Consider the following 21219-nt stretch of genomic DNA (forward strand, 5'->3'; position numbering starts at 1 on the left):
TCAGTCTCTTGAGTCTGATTAAGTCTTCATATTATTTAAAGCATAATGTGCTTTTGGTTTGGTCACATAAACTTAGTACTGAAACACTCTATGGGGTCTTGTATTTGCACTAAAGTCCTTGGATTTGAATGTAGAGAGTCTCTAGCATAGGTGAAGATTTTTCCCATTAAGATCTGAATTCCTCCAGTCTTCCGCTAAGCAGTGTTATTTGTCCTTTTTCCTCATTTCACAATTCCTTGAATTAAAATCATCTAGAATTTTTCAGTGTGAGGCAGATATCAGACACAGAGAACTTCCTACACATCAATGTTGATAAAGCATTGACCAGTGAAAACATGATTGTCAAGTGAAATGTGTCAGGCAGTCTTGCTCTTCCTACAGAAGACGAGGTATAGGTTGCCTTGGACCTTCTCAGTTCACTTTCAATTTGCATAAAATAAGAGTGGATTACTGTCTAGGGCTTTTGCTGCAGAATTGCAGATCTGTTAATGCCACACCTGGGTTTTTTATTTCTGATGTGGAAAACTGCTCAAATCTCTTACTCCCTGCAGTGCCTGTCTAATGTAGTCAGCTCAGAAAGAGCTTTCTATGGGGTTAGGTAGCAGCTATCATACACACAAAAGGTGAGTTTTAATTACTTGCTTTCAGGACCCCCTGCAGTCTGGTGGAAGGCAGTGCAGCACTTTTTTCACACGTCCCACAAAGGCTGCTTCCCTTCTAAACTAGCAATAGGTTTAACTTCTAATACAGACAGTTGTTTAAAACAAAAGTCTGGCCTAGTTTTCTTAAATACTCTAATATGAAATATAGTAGAAAAAAGTATAGGTCATTTCATCAGTGTACATGTGACACATAGAACATTTTTTACATGTAGTTATAAATTCCACTTTCTTGGATATTGAAGTCTTTCATGGGACAAGTTCTCATTTATCTTAGTGAGGTTCTGGTGAGAGTATGTCAGGATGATTCAGTATATCAATTTCTCCGTTTTATTACTTTTCTGAATCAAAGATGATGGAAAAATATTTAGTTTTCTGCCCATAATTCAAGGAGGAGTTGTGTAATGGACATAGATCTCCAGGTCCTGCAAATGCTATGCTGCAGATGTCTACTAACATTAAGTCTTAGCATCAATATTAACCAAGACAGTTTACTAACACTAAAACAAAATAAAATGAAGTAGTTTGGTTTCTCCCATCCTGACCAGCTATTATCTCTCTATAGTTTCATAAGGGTACTCCATTTCATCTCTTGAAACTCCTTTCAAATTCTTCTGTTATTCTTGTTTTCTTTTTTTTGTTTGTTTGTTTGGTTGGTTGGTTGGTTGTTTTTTTCCCAGCTGTCTGCTGCTGTGGGTCTGCAGCAACTCAAATTCTTGTGTCATGAGAAGGGTTCTTGTACATGTGTCAAACTGTGAACGTAGAATGATTTGTTTTTTCCTTTATTTTAATTTTGCTGAGGAAGAAATGATATATTTTTTTTCTAAGCAGATTTTGGGACAGAATGTTTGTGTTGTCTTCATCTTCTAATGAGGCATATAATACATCAAAAATAGCAACTGGATTTTGTATTTATTACTTCATTGTCCTGACATTTTATGTGCAAATATATTTGGATTGTGTACAATGGACCTAAATAAGTTACTTATTTCTTTGTTTCAAAATGCCATACAGATGTGAGTGGATTTCTAGACAACACACTTAAGTCAAATAGAAGTTGCTACTTGTCTGTATTTTAAAGGTCTTGCTGAAACGAGAAACATGTCAGAAACAGGACCAAGTTTAGGTCTGCTGATCTCTACCTGTTAATCATAAGAGCAAATACTAAGAGGTATTCATAGTAGAAAAGCTGTGACGGTAATGAAATGGTTGTAACAAGATAAAATCAAGCTAGAGTAATTTTTTACAGATTCTGAACAAAGCATAAACATTTGTGTGTTCTGCTAACATAGCACAACCTTTGCTGTCATAGGCTATGGTTTCTTACTTTTAAAATGCTCTTTCCTTTTAAAGAAAGATTGTGATGTGGAGAAGGTAGCTCAGACGTCTGATGAAAGTCAAGTAGACGATGCACAAGGAAACCTGACTGGCACTAGAAAAATCTATGAGTTCTACAATGCACCGATTGTCAAATTCTGGTTTCACACGGTTTGTTGTTGCACAAAAACTTAGATTTCCAAAATTCTCCTTGATTTCTAAAGTACTACTTGATACCATTTGTTCTTGTTCTTTGCCCAGCATGGACTAACTGGTGGGGAGGAGTGGGAAAAGATGTGAATATTTCTCTTGCAATTTCGCAATTGCATGAAAATCTTTTCAGCTAAAATCACGTAGCTGCTATTGAAAAAAGCATAGAAACAGCACACCCATCAAAAAAAAAAATAAAAACAAGGAAAAAAATCCTATAAGAGTCAACTACTTTATATGTTTTTAACCTCAGATATATTTATTGCATGATTTGATACCTTTAAAGTATGTTTGCCATTGATTTCGTTCTTTTTATATTTTAGAAGGCACTTACAAACCATTTGTGATTCACGCTGACTTTGAGAATGGCTACTTGGTCAGGATAAATGTACTGCCTTTATATTGAATTAACAGTGTGCAGATAACAATATCTATACAGAAAGATAGGTAGATAGTTAGAAAGATGGATAATAGTCTATTTCATATTTTGAATATGCTCTAACTGAATATGCACTGTAGTAGTTCATTTTCTGTTTCCATCTTTTGAGCACCAAAGCACAAGTTTGCTGATTTTTAGCTTTCCCCAGAAAATGCTTTAAAGAGCTGGACTCAAAAATTTTAAAGTTCTCCAGTTGTTTGAATATATTATATTCAAAGTATATTTGGTTATACTCAGGATAATCATTTGTTATTATGTCTGCAGAAATTTTTTCATGCATCTGAATAATATACCATCTGTTTTTTAGATGGCATACATGGCCTTTCTTGTGCTCTTTACTTACACTGTGTTGGTGAAGATGGAACCAAGACCAAGTGTGCAGGAGTGGCTTGTTATTATTTATGTTTTCAGCACTGCCATTGAAAAAATCAGAGAGGTAAGCTTTTCCTTTCACACTTCCCTTACATTAAAGATGTATTATAAACAACAAAATACAACTGACTAGAGAATGCCAAACCTTGAATTTTCCATTGGAGGGAATTTAGTGGAAGAAAGAATTGCATAGGGCAATTTTATTTCTGTGATTTTTTAAAATATGAAGATCATTACTTGGGCTTATAAAATAAATCTTAAAGGTTGTCCTTAAATCTTTTTTTTCTGGGTATGCCACTGTTATTGTACAGCTTTTTTGAAAATAATTGTGCAAAATTGGGATTTTGAGCCCCAGTGTAGAGAACTAAGCCGTTAGATTTCCTATAATGAATATGAAGTTTGTCTGAAGATATCACTTTGAATGTGTTATCAATGTAATATTTAGAGTAACCTAAGGCTTTCCAGCAAGTCAAACTGGTTTGCATGCATCAGTATAGGTTGGGGGCTGATATGCTGGAAAGGAGCTTTGTGGAGAAGGACCTAGGTGTCCTGATGGAAAACAGGTTGTCCAGGAGGCAGCAATGTCCCTTGTGGCCAAGAAGACCAGTGGTATCCTGGGTGCATTATGAAAAGTGTGGCAGCCTAATGAGGGAGGTTATCCATCTCTTATGCTCTGCTGTGTTGAGGCCACGTCTGGAGTACTGTGCCCAGGCTCCCTAGTTGAGGAAAGACAGGGAGCTACTGGAGAGAGTCCAGTGGAGCAGTGTAAAGATTTTTAGAGGCCTGGAGCATCTCCTCCTGGAGCATATGAGGAAAGGATAAGGGATGTGGGACTGTTTAGCTTGAAGAAGGGACTGAGAGGGAATCTTATCAAGAGGATGGGGCCGTGCTCTTTCTGATGGTGCCCAGCAACAGAGGCGATGAACACAGAATCACAGAACTGTAGGGGTTGGAAGGGACCTCCAGAGATCATCGAGTCCAACCCCCCTGCCAAAGCAGGTTCCCTACACCACGTCACACAAGTAGGCATCCAGGCAGGTCTTGAACATCTCCAGAGAAGGAGACTCTACAACCTTCTTTGGCAGCCTGTTCCAGTGCTCCGTCACCCTCACTGTAAAGAAGTTCTTGCGCACATTTGTGTGGAACTTCCTATGCTGCAGTTTCCGTCCGTTTCCCCTTGTCCTGTCTCCATTCACCACTGAAAAGAGTCCAGCCTTGCCATTCTGCCCCCCACACCTTAGATATTTCTAGACCTGGATCAGGTCCCCTCTCAGTCTTCTTTTCTCAAGGCTGAACAGACCCAGTTCACTCAGCCTTTCTTCATAGGAGAGATGCTCCAGGCCCTTCACCATCTTTGTGGCCCTCCGCTGGACTCTTTCCAAGAGATCCCTGTCCTTTTTGTACTGGGGAGCCCAGAACTGGACGCAGTACTCCAGATGAGGCCTTAGCAGGGCAGAGTAGAGGGGGAGGATCACCTCCCTCAACCTGCTGGACACGCTCTTTTTAGTGCACCCCGGAATGCCATTGGCCCTCTTGGCCACAAGGGCACACTGCTGCCTCATGGCCAACCTGTCGTCCACCAGGACACCCAGGTCCCTTTCCGCAGAGCTCCCCTCCAGCAGGAGATTGGAACACAGGAAGCTTCATCTGAAGATAAGAAAGAACTTCTTTAATTTCTGGATGACAGAGCACTGAAACAAGCTTCTCAGAGTATATGAGAATATTTAAGTAGTATATGAGCATATTTTAGTATGGGAATAGCATAGAATTTTTATGGCTGCATGAGAAAAAATTGAAAAAAACTGTACAAGGATTGTATAAGTGGAAAAAAAAAAAAAGAGAATATGAAATAAATGGGAAAAAAAAAAAAGAGAATATGAAATCTATGAAAAAGAGAATTTGAATACCAAAGTCAAGAACTTTGAAGATCACTGTTGTGTTGTTGCACTGTGCTGATAGGCGGAAGTGGAAGCACCGGGTCTTCTTTCTTGAATTAACATTCATTGAAGACTTTGGAATTCATTTTTTCCTGATTTCCTTTGTCTGTGTACTAGTTCTGGCCAACTATCAAAGACTATGTAGGATGATGTGTCTAACTTCCATCAGATTAACTGCTGAGGGTCTGATTAGATGTAACTACAAGCCTTTATTTCTCTAGTTTGTATCAAATAATGGTTAAAGCCTTAAATCCCAATTCTTCAACTAGTTTCTCATGAGAATTTCTCCAGCTGAATTGAGTAGGATCACTTGCTTACGTGAATGTTCAAATGTATAAATTATTGCAGGATAAGGGCATAGTGTTTAAAAATCTTTCTTTCACTTGGTGCTTATCAGTATGACCTTACGTAGCACTACATTACTGGTCTCATTCATGCATTGTGCAAAGATTTTATTTACAGCCTCCCAAAGATTCCACTTCACACATTTGCTCAGTGAAGCCTAAAATCCCTTTGGGGCACCTCACAGTTCAAGGAGCAAACATTTCATTCTTTACCTTGCTAGTTGCCAGCACTCTTTTTTTTAACGTGTCCTTGGTGTAATGTAAGGGTTTTGCTTTGCATTTTTGGTCTGAAAAAAGAGGACTTAATTTTTTTTCCATTGAGGTTAGGTTGATATTTTTCCATGATTATGGGCTTTGGAAAGGTCTTTTGCAGGTCATAACCATTCCTCAAGAAAATACTAATTAATTTATAATGATAAATATGCATAACCATTCTCTACTCCTTGCTGTTTTCTACTGAGGAACACACTCTTCAGTGTCTGGGTACAGGCTTAGAACTTGCTATTCCAAGAATAACTATCTTATTTGTCTTGTCATATTTGAGTTATATGATACTACAGAATAAATCTAAACCTCAGTGAAGATTGAATTGCAGTATGTTGTTTGTGGGTCTGCAAAAAAATAGAGAAAAGAGGGGAAAAAAAAGATAGATTTTCAAACATCATAAAACAGTTCAGACAGAGAAAGTTAAAGAATGTGATTTTCATGGATTTCTTTTCTACACATTCTACCACATTCTATTCAGGTGTTTATCTCAGAACCTGGAAAATTCCGCCAGAAAGTGAAGGTGTGGATTTATGAATACTGGAATTTTACTGATTCGTTAGCTATCATCCTGTTTATGATTGGTTTTGGCTTGCGCTGGTCTGAGCCCCCTGTTCAAACAGTAGGGCGGCTGCTTTACTGCTTGGATATAATATTTTGGTATGCCCGGCTCCTTGATCTTTTTGCTGTGAATCAGCATGCTGGCCCATATCTGACAATGATTGGGAAAATGGTAAGTATTTTACTATGGAACAATTTTATTGCACTCATGACATCTACTGAGATACCTGTGAAGGTCAGCAGTGACAGAAAAGAACAATGGTCAAAGGAGATGTTACCTAATAACTCACAGTGAATGCATTACCTGAAACTACCATGATTTTTTCTGTTTGTGACTTGACAGTCCGATTTCAATTTATTCACAGAAGCCTTTTTCACTTAGTTCCTTAGAGAAGGGTTGTATTTGAGTTGAGTTTCTGATCCAGCCTGATAGTAGGAGGAAGAAAAATCACCATGTCTTGCAGATAGGCTCATTACTATAGATAATTCCCCTGGCTCTTGGAAACTGCCTCATTATTATTTTACATTTTGATTCAAATAATTATACTCCATTTTTAGTTGGCAAAATTTCTCTGAGATCAAAGTTAATTTTTTTTTCTCTTTTGGTATCTGAACTGCTGCTGAACTGTTGACTAGTCTTGAGGGACATATGCGGATTCCCACTGTAATTTCCCTCGGATCTTGGGAGCTATCTTATTAATACTTTTATATTCTGTCTTGCATAGTAATTCTGATTCAGTGTTAGAAGGGAAAATCATTTTAACTGCTGCTCCTTACTTTCAATTTGGAAAAAGATACCATGGATGACAAGCACCATCACAAGGCCTCTGCAATTTTCAGATCTTACTTAAGATCTTAAAGATTTGAGCAGCGAGTAGGACCTGTGGTCTTTTTAGTCCAGAAAGATTTTAACCTCTAGAAAATGTTTTTATTTCCTCCAGTGTATTAGATTGTTGACCTTGTTTTTGTATTCCTATTGGTAAAAGCAGTAACTGATTATCTTCTTTAAAATGTATTTGCATGTATATATGTGTAAAAAAATTACATATAATTAATACAGTTAATTCTTCAATGCCTAGACAGCAAACATGTTCTATATTGTGATTATGATGGCCATAGTTCTGCTGAGTTTTGGCGTCTCACGAAAGGCAATCCTTTCACCAGAAGAACTTCCTTCTTGGTCTCTGGCACGAGATATTATATTTCAGCCCTACTGGATGATGTTTGGTGAGGTCTATGCTGCAGAAATTGATGGTAGGTAGTTTAAATGTTCACTTTGGACTGATAAGTTTTGACCTCACATTGGATTTCTTCTTTTTCAAAAACTTTTGAGTCCAAAATACAAATAGCCTTAATTTGTACAATTGCATGATTACAGATGAAAATATTTGTTTATTTGTATAAAATGAAGATTAAACTTTAAATCTTTCAAATTTAACTTTTGAAATGAAGCATATTACAAGGCTCAGAGCAGAGCACTTAAGGACTAATAATAAGCTAAATCTTGATGAGAGTATTTGGCAGTTATATGAACTTGTGACAGGACAGTTAAAAGCTAGTGATCTTTCAGAGAAAAGATAGCAAAGTTGCCGTAATGGGAGGGAGAATAAGGGGAAAGAAAAAAGGAAAGAGAACAATGGAAAATGTTTTTTCACCATGGTGAGGTACCTGGCATCCTTCTTAAGCAGATCAATGAGTTAAGCATAAAAATAAATAGATTAAATGAATAGGAAAGATGTTGCGTTCTTGATTATGACATTGACCTTGATTCAATAAGGCAGAAGAATCAGTCACTCCAGTAATTTTTCATTATAATAGATAGAAAGCACTCTGATGCTACTACTAAGTCTTTGAGATAAAAAAGAAAGTATGCATATAGAAATAGATATTTAGGATATATAGTTCAGCTTAGGCCTATTTCTTTTAAATAATTAAGGAAGTAACATCTGTTATCATTGCTGAAATTGTCACATGACAGATATGTGTCTTGGTTGTATAAATCAAAATACTTTTAATAAAAGTGCTGCACTAATTTTCACTATTTATTTCATTTAATCACTTAGTAATGCTACGCTTTTTGAAGTTTGAAACTTCAGAGATGATTTCTCTAATGAACCTGTATGCTGTAAAGTATCTCCTGAGTTTAGGGCTGGTGTGTTATAAACGTGTTTTTAACTTTGTCAGAGGTCACTTTGATTAAAAAATTCTAAACATTGGAAAACTTTTATTTTGACAGTTGGAAAAAAAAAAATCAGGAGGGATCTCTTAGTTTCTGTAATACATCAAAAATATCCATTGCCACGTGTACATTTGCACATGAATTAATTTGGTTTTACTGAGGCTATAAAGGATTAATACTTCAGTAATGATAAAACAGTCTTGCAGCTGTATTTTTTCCACATAGTCACTGAAAGCTTTGTGACTTGCTTTAAAGATTAGTTGCTTTAAGGATCATTTTCAGTTTACGTGTTTACCATCTCTCAAATATATTGCAGTTACACTATATTTCCCCTTATCAAAATGTTGTGATATCTGGTATAATAACTGATATTTATGAAATGGTGCCTAGAACTTCTAAATTACAGCATAAGCTATGAGGGAGTAGGATCATGAAGAGGTCTCCTATCTTCCTTACGTGGAGGTAGACTTTTGACAACCTACATTACCAAGGACAAATTGGTTTTTGCTAAGGCAAAGGAGCAGCACCTTGCTGTGCTCTGCTTTGATTTTCTTGCTAATGCTGTATGTCTTTCCCTTCCAGTCTGTGAAACCAATGAAGACTGTCCTCCTGGCTCCTTCCTCACACCATTCCTCCAAGCTGTCTACCTCTTTGTGCAGTACATCATCATGGTCAACTTACTCATTGCTTTCTTTAAGTAAGTACCATGTTATATTACTGAAAACACAAAACAAAACAAAACAACAACAACAACAAAAAAAACAACAACAAATCTCACCCCAGCCATCCAAAGACAAATAATAGACATTCTGCCAACACTTTTGTGTTGATTGTTTTATGGTTTGAGCAGAATCTGACAGTGGATAACTCTTCTTGGCAAATAAGCAACTTTAATTCAGCTCTGAAATAATTTGTCCTTTGTTCTTAGAGATTGTATTTGTTGCTCTGACAGCCTATATAATGTTCATCACAAGGTAGCACAAGATGTAAATTAGCAGATAATAAGGGAAGGGAGTAACAACTTTGGAGGAGCACGCTCTTCCTTTTAGAAATTTGAAAATTCCTGTTGTTCCATGCAATTTTCTGTGGTCTAGAACTGAAATCTAACCATAGTGTATTGAACTATCTGTTTTTTAATATCTGCTGCCAGAGTAGGAGGCTTTTACTAATGTCTTTATAATTAACCTTTTGAGTTTTAGCAAGGAAACCATTGAAGTGATTCAAGTTCTGTGTCAATATTAGTAAAGAACAGTGTAACCCAAGTAGTTAATTTTCTAGAATTATAGCACTTTTGGGGAAGTCAGCTGTAGGTTGAAAAAATTTCTAAGCTAGAAATGTAGTGATTAATATTCAGGAAAATGGAATGATCAGGACTCATTCTATTCCCACATCCAATTAGAAATCCCTTTCTTGAAATTGTGGCAAGGCATTAATTTTTTTCTTTAATACACTGATGTGGAATTGTAATTTGAATTATTTCTAGATTTAAACCTTTAGCAATGATGATATGTTAAACCTTCTGCTTAGTGATTTGATTGTTCCAGAAGTGGGAGCAAAAATGAGTATGAGCAATATATTTAATTATGCTCCCAAAAGCAAAGCTGATGTTTTTGTGAAAATATGTTGAGTGTTTAGTTTGACTGTGCAACTGAAACTGAAGTGCCAGAGGCCATGAAGTTGTTTTCCTTTACTTGGATCAGTCATAGTGCAGAGAATGCTCTGTACAACAGAAGAGCCATATTTAGTAATACCACTACTCCAAAGAGTAACCCACAGAAGAATTGCTTATGTAGCTGCCTCTAAAAGCACATATTTTGCTGTAGGAGTAGTGCCCCAAAAAGGCAGTAGAAATGTTGTTAACACTTTTCCCTTAGCTTGATTCATGTACTTAATCCAGTCCAAAGAGGCAGACAATGTTGAATTCCCACAAAGGCTATGTATTACAGTTTAAATAATCTGGTTGAGATTTCAAAGACACTTTAGGGATGTTTTTTTGCCCAGTTCCCATTAATGTAAATGGGAATTGGATCTCCCAGTTTGTTAGGCAGCTTTGAAGATCTCATTCTCTGTGCTGTAGCTGCAGGCACATGCTGCTGCTTTGTTAAATGAAAGTTGTTAAGCTGATTTAACTTCACTGGAGGAATGGGACTTTTCTTTTGTGTCACATCAGATCTTTAGACAGGCATCTTGTGCTGTATTCAGAAGAGTCCTCACAGGAATGTTTTACCTTCCTTATCCCTTTATGTCTTCTCAGTAATGTTTATTATGATTTGAAATCCATATCGAACAAGCTCTGGAAGTACAACCGGTACCGCTACATTATGACGTATCATGAGAAGCCATGGCTGCCTCCACCTTTCATTCTCCTGAGCTACATTGGACTTCTGATAAACCGCATCTTCCGCCATCAACCCTCAAATGAGTCTGATCAAGAGGAAGGTGACGTTGGACTGAGTAAGCAGAGCTAATCAAAGGGCCAGCAGAAATAGCTTATGAAGAATATTTTGCCAGTCTCAAATCTCTTTGTAGCTCAGTTTTTCAAGAAAGAGATTTTCCAGGCCAGCAGCTGTTTTCATTTGCAAGCCAGAATTTAGTGTACCTGTGAGACAGCTTATAGGAAAAGAAGTGACTAGGGGAATGTGTTGCTTTTTATTTGGCTTTTGCTGTCCTCACTTTTTGTGCGTTGGTTAAGATGTAATGTAGATAGTAACAGTGAAGAACTTAGTCAGGCTCTGACTCTCAGTTTTAACTTTCATTGTGCTCAGTCATAGCTATTTTCGTTGCAGCTGGCCTATAACTGGCAAGATGTTGTAGACTTACCCTTCTGAAGCAACATAGATATATCACAACTCAGACGTGAAATAACATGATGCTGACTTTTTCAGTAGTATAGAATGACCCCATTTTTAAGAAACAGTACTGGAAGCCTACGTTTTTGCGCATTTATCCTAAGAAGACTATCAATTCCTTTTTAACTGCCCAAAGTTCAAATGCTTTTGATTACTTTGTATTTTTTTTCTGATAACATTCAATGGCTTCTTCCCCATGTATCCTCCTACCATTAAGTTTTTACACTTTCTTTTTCTGGAGCTTAGGTAGTTGGGGTTTGTGGTTCATAAATTAAAGTTTAAGTGAAATGCCATTGAATGGGATGAGACTCCTGCTCTCAGTTCCTTTTGTAATGAGAATCATGTATTTAAGTTAGTCCAGAGTATTTTGAAGTGAGAGGTGCTAGCAGCTCATAAAAAAGATGCTTCAGCAAGTGACTCGTGTCCTTGACTTCTTATGGAGTACATTACATATAGCAGAATCTGTTCTTGACTTCATGGCAGCAATTGGGGGTATGATACCTGACATTTGAGAACATTCTTGATACCTAATAACTGATCTGATCAGACCCTTTTTGGGTTACAATTCATTCAAGATTTTCTTTACTGAACATGAAAGTCTCAACATATCTGCCACGTACAGATTTCAAAATTTACAGCTTTACAGGTTTCAAAAATGAGCTTAACTAATCAATGCTGAAGCAGCTTTACTGCTGCTCCTAGGCTCAGCTTCTTCTTCATGGATGAACGCATCAGCTTGCCTTTGAAGTATCACTGCTCTTTTTATATGCATGTGTAGTGTAAGTTACTGTCAGAGCACAGTAAGTTTCTTGCTTGCAAGGTACATTAAGCATATGAAAATTCTGACTGCTTAGCACATTCAAAAGTCCTGAGATAGAAGAGAGCTTATACCTTGCCTATAGTTTTCTCGGAAAGTGATTTTTTTTTTCCCATTTATATGCTCTTGTGTTCCTTTTCTATATGCCTGTATATTGCTTGACAAGTTTCTTGTACTTAAATTTTTGCTGTGATTAAAAAATTGCTTTTAGCAATGAGGATCCAGTGCCACCCTGTGGAAAATCAATGAAAATTCCTCACAGAGAATGTGAAATCTTTGAAGCAAGGTTACAAAGAGGTCTGAGGTAAAGGAGCTTAGCAGGTGATTCAGTGTCTCAGACATGTTGTGGTGCTCCTCTGTGATGCTGTTTGTTACAGCTGTATGCATCTGTTACAAACACAGACATGTTGCTTGGCATAGATAATTTCTTGCAAGCACAGTGGGAACTCTGGTGTTTAAAAAGAAAAGAAAAAAGAAACTTGGAGGATGTGGAATTTGTATCAGAGAAGTAGCTTTCCTTCATATGCATTCCTTCATACTGACTTATAATTGATCCATTTTCTCAGAAATCTTACTTGGTGTCTGTATAAGATTTCTGAGAGAAAGTGAATAATAGGATTATGAGCAGTCTAAACTGTGGAGTTTAAAACTTTTGATTTTTTTTTTTTTTTTTTTTTTTTTTCTGCCAGTGGTCTTGCTTGATATTTTATGCCTATGAAAATGTAAAGCAATTAAGTGAAAAAAAAGCCTTCACAGCTTTGAATAAATATCTGAAATATCTGAAATATCACTGCTTAATGAGTGTCTGCTTAATGAATGTCCACCAAATTGCAGTAATATCTTCATAAGTCTTACATACTGCTATATAAGTTTTGTGAGTCTGGGAGAAAGTAAATGTTTGTGAACAGTCAGTATGTAATGCTGAGTTTTTAAAAGGAAATACAGTGGAATTCTCGTCAGTGGGGTTTTGTTCCCTGCCTAAGAGAAGATGAAAAATACATTTTTGTGTATTTGGCACTTTTGAACTTTTTTCCATAATCCCAAATTTCATGGAATTAGGTCTGTTGACAAAGGAGGAAACCTATTTTGGCAGTTTTCTTTTTTTCATGGACGCTTATAAACAGTTGCATTTGTCAGCACACTTCTTACCAACTTCTGCTTCTTTATATAGAGCTGTACCTGAGTGACGACGAGTTGAAGAAACTCCATGACTTTGAGGAACAATGTGTGGAAAAATATTTTCATGAGAAGAATGAAAGCTTGAGTTCCAGTGACAGCGAAAGGATCCGTGTGACGACAGAGAGGTATGTTTTGCTACACATTTGTGCTCTTTGTATGCATTAGTTCTATAAAAGGACTACTAATGCTTTTTTAGCAGTTATGGCCATTATGAAAATGAGAGGCACATGTAGGCCCTGCTAATTTGATGGAAATGTAACTTTTCTGTTTGAACCAAATGTTGAGCCTGGCTGTGAAGCCTTGCTGGCAGAATTGTATCCCTGCATATTTGTAGAGTGTGCAGGTGCTTTATGGGATTTGGGTGGTTTCATACTGACTGGCAGCTGAACACCATACCTCTCTCTCACCACTTCCGCGCCTCAAAGGAATGAGGGGAGAAAGCACAATAAAAAAAGGGCTCATGATAAGGACAGAGAGATTGCACACAAGTTACCGTTATGGGCAAAACGGACTCAGCATAGAGTGATTAATATAATTTATTGCCTATTACTAACAGACTAAAGCAGTGAGAAACTAAAATCAAACTAAGAACACCTTCTCCCACATTGACTATCTTCTACCTCCTTTTCCACACAGAGAAGGGCTGTTGTGATTCCATAGCAGTTCTTCATCTACCACTCCCTCATAGTCATTCCCTTTCCCTGCTCCATGTGAAGTATCTCCCACTGGATGCTGTCTTCCAGCAGAGTACTAGAGAGAGTACCTTTAACAGATGTAAAGATAATGAATTGGTTAAAAAAATACTGTTTCAGTCCAAGAAGTTCTTGTTTGTTTCACTGGAAATTCGAAGACCATTAAAAAAGGCTTTGCTTCTTTTTCAGCTGACTTTTTTTTTAAGATAACTGATATAAACAAATTTACCAAAATATGTTCCAAAAGGCTTTACAAGTTGTTGAGAAGACCATTTTCCTAGCAGTTTACAGTATTTGAAAAATGGAACAGTATCTGTAGAGTATCCGTAGCATGAAGCTTTATCTTTCTCATGTTTGCACAGGAAGTGTAGAAATGAAAGATAACTGACCGACAAGAAATACTGTACTTATTTTATATTTACTTTTACAGCATTTACACTTACAATGCAGCATTTCTAAAGCTTTGACCTCCTGTCCATGGCTTAGTGGTTCTGTATCATGAAATGGGGATTAGTAGAAATGTGGTATTTTTTGTTAGATACTTACTGAGCAAAAAGCATACTTCCTTAACAATCACTGACTTTTGGCTCAGTAAACTGAATGGCATGTTTCAAGCCTCCATGGGTTGCCAAATACACATTTTCGTGGGAATGGAAGTCACCATGAAAAATACAAAAGACTGTTTTAAATAGTGCTGTTTTAAAATGTGTTCATGTGCTAATCATCCGGTAAGCTGAAGTCAAGATATTTTAAGTATCATTTCTTTTTTCATCTAGGGTGGAGGAGATGTTTCTGCAATTGAAAGAGGTGTATGAGAAGGTATTTTATATCAAGGAATCTTTGCTCTCCTTGGACAGCCAGCTGGGACATTTGCAAGACCTGTCTGCTTTGACAGTGGACATCCTGAAAGTGCTTTCAGCTGTAGACACACTGCAGGTGGAAGAAGCCTTACTGGCTGACAAAAAACATAGACCCTGTAGAAAGCTGCCCCACAGTTGGAACAATGTACTCTATTCCAAGACCCTGAGCAGTCTAGAATGTTTGTATGACAAGAAGTATCACTACTACAGCATGCCGCCCTCACTCTTAGGGAGCTTGGTGAGGAGTCAGCAGCCATCAAAATGTATAGACCACATACTGAGGACTGAGAGTGACAAGCTGGTAGAAGGTAGTTCTCATAAGATAGAAAGTGATGACACACTTACTTCAGGTGTGTCCTCTGAGGCTAAGTCATCCCCCAGATATGGACAATTTTTGCTAGTTCCTCCTGATCACCAGCGGGCACCTTTCTCTGACACCATCACCTTAAACTTGTCCTTTTCAAGCACTCCTACCAAGTACAGGGAAGACATATTCAATGATGGACTGCAAAGCAGCATTGCTGTGCAGCAAAACTTGCAGAGCATCAGCCTTGTTGAAAAAGAGCCAGAAAATTATCAATGGAATCAGAGAGACTTTATTATTCACCTGCCTTCAAAAAAGGCTAATGCCACAGATGCTGATCATTCTCTCAGTCTCCAGACATCACTTGAAGTCAGAGAAAATGCAGCACCCTACTGTGATGACAGGGAAGAAACCGAAGGTGGTTATGTGAACTGGGGATTCTCTGAAGGTGATGAAAAAGGGGTTTTCAGCTCAAGGGAGAAACAGAAGAAGGACCTGTGCATACATTCCACCTTTAACTGTGACTGTAGTTGTACAAGTAGACCTCCCACGCACATACAGATAAAAGAATCTAAGTCCTTCTCCTATAACTCCAACAGCTCACGGCACAGCGTCGTCATTTCTGAGAATAAACTGAAACACAGCACCTCGTGGATCAGTCCACTCTGGAAGCAATGGAGTTTCTGCAAGAGCTTACCATCCCCTAAAAAAGAGAGGAGAGGGAAAAGCTGCAAGGCCACAGATGGTAAAAATAAAATGCTGTACCTCTACAGTATCTTTTGTTGAGAAACTCCAGAAGTTATTAAAAAGTGTCTCTTTGGTACCTCAGCACAGCTAAGGGTAGTAAGCAAACAGTTACTCCTTCAGTTTCTTTGTGCTGGGAATCACTGCTGTGGGGGAGTTTTAAATTGTGCCTGGTATCTGAGCTGGGTGGCATCATGGTGTCAGCCACAAAACAGTCCCACCCTGATTGTCTGCATCTCACAGCTTTGGCTACTCAGTTGTGGTGTTAGAGGAACTGTACTGGCTCTAGGGTAGTTTCCTACCCTGGTGAAGCAATCTAAGAATTACAGAAAACGAAAGAAACTACAGAACCCTGAGAGATGTGTTGACATTATCATAAGTCAGAAGGTTCTGTTGAGAATGAATAGGTGTACACTTTTACAACAGGCTTAAAATCCTCCTTGTCCACAGCCAAGTTTTCTTATGGACAGCTTAAATATAGCAGATTTCACTTCTAAGTATAAACACTATGAGATTATAGATAACATTTGCTGTTTTCTGTCTTATGATGGTGGCCATCTTTGTACGGAACTGCATAAATTTTGTGAGTATTGTCTTCGGATGTCACAAGTCTTTCTCAGCTTGCTTTGGAGATCTGCCAACTCTCAGTCTTATCAGATCGTCTCTTTGTAAACAAAAGCTCTGTAGCTTAATGATGTTTTTTTGATTCTTTCCCACAGAGTCTTTACCATCTTGTGAGCTACACCACAGTGAAGAAACAAAAGCAAAACAACAAAACAGAGACAGAAAGTCTGGGAGAGAAAAGAAGGATCAAAAACCCCTTCAGGTGCCGGTATGTGTAGATGGAAGAGAAGCATATATCTCATAACTGTCTTTTTCACTCAGTAAGAGCAGTTCTGTAATGTAGGACTAAATATAGGTGAACTGAAAATGTTTTGGTGTAATGTATGGTGGAAATGCTGCACAGAAAGTGGGAAATGCTTTTTTTTTTTTTTTTTTTTTTTGTGTGTGTGTGTCTGGTGTTGGTTTAATCTCCCTTTTGTTAGAATGTATGGGATTACAGTTTTAAAAGTGATTAAACTTGTAGATTTTGCCAATAGTGGATCAAGGGTTTTTTCACACAGAGAGGAATTATCCTTTGCACTCTAGCTGACGGAATCACTTGGGGAGGATTCCCATGATCTAGAGCAGAAGTGTTGTCTGTACTCTACTGACCTGCAATTGTTCTTACTTGTGTATAAGTCCTACAGTGTAAGTGTTTTCTCTGAATCCATTAACCAGCTAGCACATTGTAGATTGCACATTGACTGTATATATGTATATATATTAAAAATATTATCTGAAAAGAGTTATTCCTATTTAATGAAACAAAAGATGAAGACTGATTTGTTTACATGAGATGCTCAAATGGGCAACAGACCTGAGACTTGAACTTTGAGACCTAATTGTCTCTTAAGGTGTTCTGAGGGACTTTAAGTTTGTTTTAAAAACCTACAGTACCACTAATTTACTGAACAAAAGCAATGTGACTTCTGCAGCTTCTAATAAAGATGGGAAAACTTTTGTCAGTTGGAAGCCAGTTCAGTCACTGGCATTTCAGTAATGCTGTGAAAGTCTGTGTCATAGCACAACTATCAGAAGAAAGGCAGAGGTGATAGTCATTCTATAAATCGAATTTTGTTTTGTCTGTGTCTTGCCAGGTGATTCGAGTGGATGGTTGTTCCCCGAACACCCAAGTGAGCTCAGAGCCTACTGAGATTGGTCTCTGGAATGGGGAAGAAAAACACAGGAAGAACTGGCTCACTGTGTCTAATTTCAGTCAGCTAAGTATGTGATGTTTGTAGACAGTAAAATTCAGGGCAGCATTGAAAAAGAATCAGTAAATAAAAATTCATAAACTCCAAGTGTTATCCTCTGCATTTATCTTCTGGCGCGATTTTTACAGAATTAGAAATAGATTCCAGGCATGCATGACTTGTTATTTATTATACTATGTCAGAGAAAAAAGGGATGAAAGGTCAGCTGTGTCTTTCTTGGGATGTTACCTTTCCTGTGTGGGAAATAGTAAAGAACTAATGTAATTCCCAGGAATAAATGGGAAACAGGGAGAACGATATCCTTGTCTCCTTTCCTGTAGTGTCTTCTGAAATGGTGTTCTGGCTTATTGTGAAAATAAACTCTGGTAAATTTTTCAGGGCACATACACTCATAAAGCAGTGCTGTGATACTGTATCTGTTGGCAGATTCTCTGGATGCATTATTCATTACTCATTGCTCTGAAACACATCCTCTAAAGTGAATAAATGAATTCTTCATCATTTCTGCTGAAATGAAAAGGGAATGGCATTCTTCTTTTAACAGTTCTCCAGCTCTTTCATTCTAAGAAATCCTTGCATAGACTATTTAAGCTTTGCAGTGTGCAGCTCTGTAGTTCTATCCTGCAAGCTGCTGGGAGAGGCACAAGGGAATGCTGTGACTCAGCACAGCATGGCCTGAGAAGGTTGCACTCCTCTGAAGTCTAACAGAGAATGGAAACACCCTATGAAATTCTATTATTGCTTTTATAGCCTTTAACACGTGCTAGGGCAATATGGTATGTAGGTGTTTATTTTATAGAGCTGCATATGTTTGTAGCTTTAGAGCTGTTCATACACACTCTGGAAATAGCTGATACCTGCTCTTTTGGCTAGGTTTGGAATATCTCAGTTACATGCACCAGAAAATGAAAAATCAAGACATCCACAGGCATACCATACAATTCTGTGATTACCTGAGGAATTATCGGGAGGTAAGACCTGAGATTATACATCCTAGTCCACAGCTGCTTTCTGTTTAGAGCCTAGGGTAGTAGTATGGACCTTCATGGGCTTGCCACTGTAGATCCTTTGTTATGAAATGCCTCTTTAGACATGAGAAACTTTCTTGTATATTGGCACAGTGCATACATGCAAGTAAATAAATAATTTGAGAGCTGCTGACAGTCTGTTGAATGTTATTGAGGTAGGATATTAAATTATTGAATCACAGAGTGGTTTGAGTATGAAGAAAGTGGTCAGAAATGAAGTGTATGTTGGTGTCTCACTAGGCAGATAACGAGTAGAGAACTTGGTTTTGAACCTGTGAGTGGAATTGGTCAGCACAATGAAATGATTTCTGGAAACTTAGCTACACTGTTCTTTATCAGAACCCTCAGAAAGTTTCATTGGTTACAGTTGGGTCAGCGTTGGGCTGGAACTCAAGTATACATACACTTCAAGTATACAAATTTCAAATTATTTATTCACTTAAGGCATAGACTCCAATACTACTTCATCTCTATGCCTCCTCTTACGTACCTTCTGGGTTATGAAATTCTATATGTACGTCACTGAGATGTTATGATATTGTTGCATCTATCTCTTCATTTCTCTTTAAGATATATTTTAAATTAATTAATTTTCCTTAAAGTGACTCCTCCCAGCTTTACTCATTGAATAGTTGTTGTTCAGAAATCCTTCCTGATGGGTAGTAGGGAGCAAAGCAGAGGAGTGTGTGTGAATTTTTCTGTTTTTTTAAAGATTTTTTTCATCTGCAGTCTGCAAGGTGAAAACATGAGTGAACTGTGAAATTAAAAAAAAATGAGAGTTAATACTCAGAAAATATTCAAAGCAGAATTTGAATTAATTCATTTTTAGACGTTAAGCTCTGCTGCTTTTGAGGATTTTATAATCTACCTAAATTTTCTGTTCAAAAGAGTAGTCCCATCTCTGATCAGCACTTTAGAAGAACCTTGAAAATAGCAGAGCAACCCTATTTTCTTTAACTGAGCTAGAAGACTAAATGATTTGCATACTTCTTTAACTATAAGACTGGCAAAATGATTTAGCAAAGTCACTGGAGAACTACTCAGTGTGTTGCCGTCACCACTGCACTGAGATAATAGCTCTGAACCTGAGTATTTTGTTGAATTATATAGAGACAACAGTGGAGAACTGCAGTCTGAGTAAACTAATATTCCATTTTACTGTACGTGTGACAATGCCGTGATTCTCCTGTCAGTGGGGTTATTCATTTTGACAACTAGCTTATCAAGAAATGTTTTCAAGAGTTTACATTTTTGAATTGCTCAATGAATATGTGACAGTGATGTACGGATTTTACCAATAAAAATATCTTTCTTCTTTATAGGATTTGAGTAACAGCATGTCTGGAAGCATCCACAGAAGTAATGTGAGCAGGAACTCCTCGTATGTATTACTAGTATATTAATATATTTATCACATATTTAGAAAGAGAATTCTGTACTCTTGTACAAGCTTCCACTTAAGATGAGAAATTGATGTGAAATGAACAGTTAAGGCAATTCAATCTGTTTTAGTTTCTTTAAGTGAAGGCTTGTTAATGAAGGTAAAGAAATCCATTAAAAGAAAGAGTAGAGTTTTAGATGAAATGGACATACCTTTGTATTGTAGAAATAATAAATTTTCTCATTCAGTCTCTGAGATTACTCAGAGACTAACTAGCCAATCTAGTAAGCATGAAAAATTGCACGTAATATTGCTATGAAAATTGCATGTTTTTTTAATCAATAATTTAAATCCTAGCAGCTCCTGGAACCTCTTCTTTCATGACTGATCTCTTTTTTACTAAGTCTGGATATTTACAAAATATATAGCTTGATTTTATAATGTGTTTTCAGTAGTTAATAAACTTCAGTTGTATTTATTAAAAATAATACTGTTTTTGTAAGTATTTTGAATGTTTTTAGGAATGGTTTTTTGTTTGATAGATCCTATGTCTTTGTCTTTTTTTTTTTTTTTTTTCTTCTAAGCCAGTCATTCATGGGCAGTAGCCAAACCATGTACTTACCAGCAGGATTTACAGACTTTTGAGTAGCCTGATTCTGTCGCTTTGTCTGTTGTCTTCACTGGTGTGTTACAGAAATCACATCCATTGTGTTCTGTAACAAAGATGCTGTTGTCTCTTGCAGCCTTGCTAATCCAAAGGACCATCAGTTTAAAAAGTCTGTTTCTATGTAAGCAATGGCAATGGCATATGTTGCTCTGAGTACATCTCAGCATTGATTCACATGGTTCGAAAAATTGTGCATGTGATTGAAGGTAATCAGATGCTAATGCTGATCCTGCATTGTAAATTACATGAACTTTTTGTTTTCATATAGATCATCTTTCTTTATATGTAGCAGTATTAGCTCAAAGATGGGAACTTTGAAGTAAAATATCGAATGTTTGCTTTTAAACAGGTTGAGAGCTGCAGAAAGAACTGACAGTAAGTTTCTGGTTATTTGCCATTCATTTCAATTCCTCTCTGCAAATCCTACTTCGACTGCTGTTAAATACGTAATCCAAAAGAAAATCAATTTACTCTATTTGGTAGCTATAAGAAATGTTTAACAATTGTTTCATATGTTGTTTCCTGGTTTTATCTTAAAGTGCGATCTTTTATCTAAGGTGGCGGTGAAATTTTGAAAGAAAAAACTTACTTTCATTTAG

The 21219-nt window shown here is 37.2% G+C and overlaps 1 protein-coding gene across 1 annotated transcript in view; it reads left to right on the forward strand.

Annotated features, from left to right (window-relative positions):
* TRPM6 (transient receptor potential cation channel subfamily M member 6) overlaps positions 1-21219 on the forward strand; it is a gene marked incomplete at both ends in the record, with an annotated part of 99970 nt that overhangs the window by 60648 nt on the left and 18103 nt on the right. Inside the window, 13 exons of the mRNA XM_079548260.1 lie at positions 2013-2147; positions 2933-3061; positions 6024-6275; positions 7183-7357; positions 8865-8979; positions 10537-10736; positions 13120-13252; positions 14596-15728; positions 16447-16559; positions 17428-17554; positions 18418-18515; positions 19895-19953; positions 20970-20995. Coding sequence (XP_079404386.1) covers positions 2013-2147; positions 2933-3061; positions 6024-6275; positions 7183-7357; positions 8865-8979; positions 10537-10736; positions 13120-13252; positions 14596-15728; positions 16447-16559; positions 17428-17554; positions 18418-18515; positions 19895-19953; positions 20970-20995 — 2695 coding nt within the window. The remainder of the gene's footprint in view (positions 1-2012; positions 2148-2932; positions 3062-6023; positions 6276-7182; positions 7358-8864; positions 8980-10536; positions 10737-13119; positions 13253-14595; positions 15729-16446; positions 16560-17427; positions 17555-18417; positions 18516-19894; positions 19954-20969; positions 20996-21219) is intronic.

The sequence above is a fragment of the Tetrao urogallus genome, assembly GCF_951394365.1.
Source record: "Tetrao urogallus genome assembly, chromosome: Z".
NCBI lineage: Eukaryota > Metazoa > Chordata > Aves > Galliformes > Phasianidae > Tetrao > Tetrao urogallus.